The sequence below is a fragment of the Hemibagrus wyckioides genome, linkage group LG20 (genome assembly GCF_019097595.1).
Source record: "Hemibagrus wyckioides isolate EC202008001 linkage group LG20, SWU_Hwy_1.0, whole genome shotgun sequence".
NCBI lineage: Eukaryota > Metazoa > Chordata > Actinopteri > Siluriformes > Bagridae > Hemibagrus > Hemibagrus wyckioides.
In genome coordinates, this window is record NC_080729.1 from 5538852 (window position 1) to 5545162 (window position 6311).

The window sequence follows — 6311 nt, forward strand, 5'->3', positions numbered from 1 at the left end:
AGGATAGTCAAACATATTTTTTAAATAAATGTTAATTCTTCACATATGGGGTAGTACAGCATGAATCTATATATTTAAAGGATATAAAGCTAATTAATGCATAATACACAGAGTGCCTAAACATGGACATATTGGTTATATTGTATGGTGTTTGTCTTCAAGGCTTAGACATTTAATTGCTTAAGATTTGTATAAAAAATAAAAGCAATTAATATTTTTCCATTCATTATTAAAAAATAAAATCACAAAAATGATAAAGGGTATAGTACGTCTGTGGTAAGATAGGGTATCTGTATTTTTTTCAAATGTAGAAGGGAATGTCACCAGATGCGAGGATAAACACCAGGCTAAGTATATGAAGTAGACATGGTGTTTCAGAGGTGTGCATCAGGACTGGGATCCTGTCTGACCCAATAAAAAACGTGTCATGGTAGTGGTCACTTTTTACTTTTTCTAAGATCAGGAGCAGTCCATCAGATATAAAGGTATATTATGGTAAGAAGAAAGGTCACATTTGGTAAAATGAGAGCATACTCGAGACAGTGGTTTGCGCACTGTACATTGAATTTATTCTTTGGTAACTGCTCCATCTTGGTTAGTTTACATATGGTTTAAAATATTAATTTGTTTGTATTTTGGGAACCAGAACCAATTTTTTTCATTGTTAAAACAGACGGTCTGTTTTAGCAAGAAGGATTGGTCAATTCCTTCAAGAGTGGGCAGGAACGGGATTAAAAACCAGTCCGGCGCACATCTCTCGAATCTGTATCTCAATCCCACAGATGATGGTGTTGTAGATTTCAGTGCAGTACCTGACCCTAGTTTGTTTTTGATGTCAGTCAGGATAGAGCAAAAACCCTGAAAAGGTGCTGTCATCCTCACTGCTTGAATAGGCACCGTTCCAATCCCTTAATGTCTCCACCCACACCTGGTCTCCAGCAGCAAGCTTCAGTAGCACCAGGCTAGAGGCCTGGTCAATGTCCTGGCCCTGGAGTGCGTCCCGTGAACGCAGCTTGCGCACCCCATTCACAACTAAGGACGCCCGCAAAGGCTTGTTCCTCACAGTTATCTGATAAGAGAAGACGTAAACCCCTGGGTAAGTACAGTTGAATTTGCTAATGGTGACATCGTAATGATTTTCTCCATTGTAGAATATCTTGTCAAAGCGAACTGGGAAGCCTGAGGGTGGAAATGACTTGCTTGGGTAGAGACCTACACTGAAGGCAGAGCGGAGTTGCCCCACGGTGTCACCCGCTGTCCCTTTTATACCTTGAAGGCCACGGTCACCACGCTTTCCCGGAAGACCCCGTTCACCTTTCGCTCCTCTTAAACCTCTTATACCTGGAGTTCCTTCATTACCTTTTGGTCCTGGCTCGCCCTTGATTCCCAAGTTCCCAGGTTCACCACGCTCTCCAGGAATGCCAGGGTTTCCATGCAATCCATGTTGCCCTGGAGTGCCAGGATCACCCCTCATACCTGGGGGCCCAGGTTCGCCTGGTTCTCCTTTTTGTCCTCTTTCTCCCAGCAGTCCGCATTCTCCCCTTTCACCTTTCTCACCCTTGTCTCCAAGCATGCCTTGTGGTCCAGGTGGTCCATCTTTACCTTGCTCACCTCTGTCACCTTTAGTTGCATTTTCACTAGGCTCTCCTTTTTCACCTTTAGAACCTTTGAGTCCTGGCATACCCCCTGCACCTTTTTCACCTTTAAGTCCAGTATCACCTGTATAAAGTTAAAAATGCAAGTAATACAGTAGATTTCATTGTAGTAAGCATGTTGTATGTATCTTATTGTTAGATTGATGTATGGCATATACCTTTTTGTCCAGCCTTCCCTGTGTTGCCTGGAGAGCCTGCAAATCCACTGCTTCCTTTCTCACCCTTTTCTCCTAAAGAAAATGGGAGTATATATTGTCATATTATGAGGTATTATAATTTGTTACAGATCATCTATTGTTGCAAAATTTCAGTATTTCACCTGGCCTTTATATTTGTTACCTTTGTCACCCTTCAATCCTGGCATACCAGGTGGACCCATTGGTCCTAGAGACCCTTTGAGTCCTGGGTCCCCTTTTTGACCAGGAGGTCCTACACACCAAACAGATATATAAATATTATAAAAACTCCACTTACAACTCACAGAGTATCTGAAATCTTTTGTATATCCATGTGGCTACAAATCTCAAGCAAAAGCTTGATGTTTGCCTCGTGAGACTGGTGTCTAATAAACTGGGAATGCAGTGTGTCACAATATATAGTCAAAGTCAAAGAAGCTTTATTGTCACTTCAACCATATATAGCTGATGCAGTACACAATGAAGTGAAGCAACGTTCCTCCTAGACCAGAGGTGCTACACATAACACAGACAAAGTACAGTGACGCAGACAAACATAGAGATAAAAACTAAACTATACTTAAGGTGCAATAAATAAACTAGACATACAACAGAAGTGCACAGGATGACAAGACAAGACAGTGCAGACAGACAACATATAGACCGACTTTTGTGCAGATAGCAGTGTATACAGTGAGTGCAAATAAGAAATTGACATTTTGTGCAAAGAACAGTGTATACAGTGAATGCAAATATTAAAGCGACGCATGTAAACAGGATTAATATAAGAAAAAATGTAAAGTGAAATGTAAAGTGACATGTGCGTGCAAACAAGACAATTTAGTGTGTGTGTGTGTGTCTGTATATCCACTAACCTGGAGGCCCCATGTCACCACTTGGTCCAGCAGGTCCACGTTCTGGAGGGCAGCACTCGCAGAAGTTGAGGTAACATTCTGTATAGTCCAAAGTATAGTTATCCTGCACACTGTTGGGTGTGACTGTGGTGGCTTGGTGGTAACCCGCATAACCATTAGCGGGGACAGTGGTACTTTCTGTGGTAACAGAAGCAACACGGTCTTTTGTCTTGGTATAGTCCACTATCCTTGGTGTAGCTGTGGGTTTACCAACATATGCGGTAGTGTGGACCAACTCTCGAGGAGGCTTCTTGGTGTATTGGTATTTGGGCCGTGGGGTTATCTTGATGGAATCGCTCATGGGTGATAAAAGCAGTACACTCACTGCCAGGAAGACTGATCGAATGCAGAGTTCAGTCATTGTGGATCTGCGGATAAAGGCAAAAAATGAAGAATTATCTATAGGAAATTTTAAGAGATGACCAACCCATAGTTAAACCCTTATTAAAAATGCTCAATGGATCTTTGGGTAAATAATAGTTCTTAGGTTCCAGAGGGTCAGCTGAACCATCAAGGGCTGTACAAAAATGGTCCCAACATACATTTTTGTTCTAATGCATGACAAAAGTGAAATCCACAGAGTATCTGATGATCAAAACATATTTTTGCCTAGTTCAATGCAAAAAAAAAAAAAGTATAATGTGTTACATTGACAAGTAGTTGCTGATAGTCTTAGAGAGATCCTGAGGTTATACCTTTGATTAATGATATTGTATGTCCTAATAAGGAGGTGATAATCAGGACTCTAATCCTAATGCTCCAAGACTCGCCAATGCAGAACCCTGCAACTGTGGCCAAGTTTCTTTACCTCTCATGTGTATCGTGCTTTTGTGACATGGGATACAGCACCCTCATGAATCACTCCATCTAGTAGACAGCCAAAAAAAAAACAAGAAAAAAGACACAGGTTGCCAGCTGGACTTAGGGCAATGAGACTAGTCATTCAATATGGAGAATTTTCTTCAGCACATTTACCGAACCCCAATGAATGGATGGGTGCCAAGCTTTAGAGTTAAAGCAGCAAACCAGGGGGTTTGGGCATTCATCAAAGACAATGCCATGTTAGTGAAGCAGGATGAATGATTTATGCTACTCTGCAATTGAACTGGAAGAGCCATTGTCCATACACACTGTGGATGAGAGATCAGTTAAATGGTTTGAAAATTATGGAAATCATGTGCTATGACCTCTGCAGTCTCCAGATCTCGGCGTAGTTGACCTCCTAGGAAGGTTTTTGGACCAAAATGTTAAAGAGCATTCTCCACCACCATTATCAAAACGCCAACTGAGGGAATCTTTAGGATCCTAAAGAATTTATCTTTAGGATAAATGGTGTTTTTTTTTTGTTTTTTTTTACTCCTTTATAGTTCCTTTCACAGACCAGCATGCCCAAGTATAGTTGTACCATGTAGGTATTCAATTACCTGGCATAATAGTTTATAATACTGGTACAAGTGTATCAGATAAAGTAATGGGATTTTTAACACCTCACTGCCAATGCTGTGCTGAGAATGATCCACCAAATAATTTCTGCTCTGTTCTCTGGTGGTACTTTCAGACTGTAGCACGGGGGTTATGGGTGCACATGCATAGCAACAGATGGGACACAGTAAGTAATTGTACACCTACAAAGTCGCCTAAGGTCTAATTTTAACTCTTGGCTATTTCTCCTCTCTGTTTTGGAGCTCAGATTTACCCCATGTGTTAGCTCAGGGAATCAGAGTTTTATTCCAAGCTATTTGGTGTTACTCCAAAAAAGCTTTTGCCCAAAAGAGCACTGATAATCTCACCATAGCCTAAACCTGAGCTGGTTTTTTTTCCCCCTTTTTTTTTTGAGGAAAAAGCTTATCTAATGACGAATCTGTTCAGGTAAAATGATTGAAGACCATATTGAGAGGGGAGACCATTCAGACAGACAGACCACACACACAAAATATATTCATTTAAATACATTTCTTATCATTTTCTCAGCAGAATCTCTGGAAACTGACCAATGGACTAACAGGTAGTAGTCTAGCTTTTCCCTTTTCATCGAAGAAGTGACATGCACCCGAAGCATAAGAGGAACTGAGTCCTACTGGTTGGGAATACTCCACTCTGACCTGCTCTTATCACCCGACTATTCAACAGCCTCAACCATAGTGCTCACTTTACTTCCCTTCCACTCAACCCTTTCACTTAACAAATGCCCCCAGCTTGCCCCCTGGCCACCCCCATACCTCTGCACTCATCAAGCCTTGAGAAGAAGTAGCATGAGACAGGAAAGAGCTTCTATCAGTATTACAACCCTAACAACCTACAATCGGTCTTAGCTAATCTGATAAATCGTGATAAGTCTTTCAATAAGAAATGTTTAACTTGCACAAGAAATGTGCCCTAGGTGGAAGAACATATGCCTGTATGTTTCACCCCCTTTCCCCTTTTGTGAAGGGAGGGCATGTCTGCCACCTGAGCCCATGGTGTGTTTAGCCTTCTGGTAGAGTAACAGCTCAGGCTGTGCTCGAGTGGTAAGCCCTTAATGGGGTTCACTATGACCCTGTAAAGAAAGGAGTAGCTGTTGAAGCATTTGCCTAAAAAGCCTCATTCTACTTCTTTATCTTTTTTCATCTCCCTCTTTCTGTTTCTCAGGCTCTACGGGCTGTCGGATTTTCATCCTTAGTTGAGAAGCTCTAAAGCCTCATCCGTATTAAACGCAACTATATCTGTATTAGATGATTGTATTGGGTAAAATAAAAAATAAAAACATATCAAGTCTGCACAGCACTGGGGAGAGAGAAAATCTATACAATTTGCACATTGTACACATTTCAAGAAAAAACCCAGATCCATATATATATATATAATCAGAGTTGTGAGGAAAGATCTCTAACTCTATACTGATTTTCCTTAAGGAGCACAAGACAACACTGTTAGCCTGATGTACTGATATATAGCTCAGAAACGTAACACACATACAGCTAAGATACACACACTAAACATTTTTTATTTACTTATTAAAGAAAAAACAATGCATGTGCTACATCAGCTTAAAAGCATTGCGTCAAAAGTTATTACTATATGCTGTGTACCAAGATTGCAGAGTTTAGTTAAAGAAGAAATCATATCTGATCTAGGAGACTTGTTATACGCCGAAGGTGTCTGTATTTGGATGTATACCCAGTGTCATAGTTTCTCTGGCTGTATGCTAGCGTCTTATTAATAGTAGTTAATCATCTTTTTTTTTTTAAATAGCATGATGTAGTAGAATCATTGATTTCAATATTAAGTGCTAGTTTCATTCCCCCAATATTCAGATTTCAACACTGCGCTTCCCAAACAGCTAGCATTATATCCGCAATATCATTTCATATATCTATCATTATATACAGTATACAATCTAGTCTTAATCCCGGGAATGGTCTGTAACTCAGAAGCATCTAGAAGAACTATTTACCAGACGTCAAGACCGTGCTGCCTTATTGTCCAGTGCGTCCAGCTATTTCCGTCTGATTTCAAGAGAGAAATGTTCTAATCAAGATTCGTGCACTGGATATAAAGCTATACCTGCCAAAGGAGGAGTGTCACCC

The 6311-nt window shown here is 40.6% G+C and overlaps 1 protein-coding gene across 2 annotated transcripts; it reads right to left on the reverse strand.

Moving 5' to 3' along the window:
- Positions 1-15: 15 nt before the first annotated feature.
- otol1b (otolin 1b) lies at positions 16-6311 on the reverse strand. Of its 2 annotated transcripts, XM_058418126.1 has the most exons (6): positions 6179-6276; positions 3554-3612; positions 2707-3113; positions 1995-2084; positions 1814-1885; positions 16-1719 (listed from the first exon to the last, which is right to left on the reverse strand). In XM_058418126.1, the coding sequence occupies exons 2-6, from the start codon at positions 3598-3600 to the stop codon at positions 836-838; spliced, it is 1500 nt and encodes a 499-aa protein (XP_058274109.1). In that variant the 5' UTR covers positions 3601-3612; positions 6179-6276; the 3' UTR covers positions 16-835. The 2 variants fall into 2 exon arrangements, with proteins under 2 accessions (XP_058274109.1, XP_058274110.1); XM_058418127.1 differs by lacking the exon at positions 3554-3612 and having other exon boundaries at positions 6179-6311.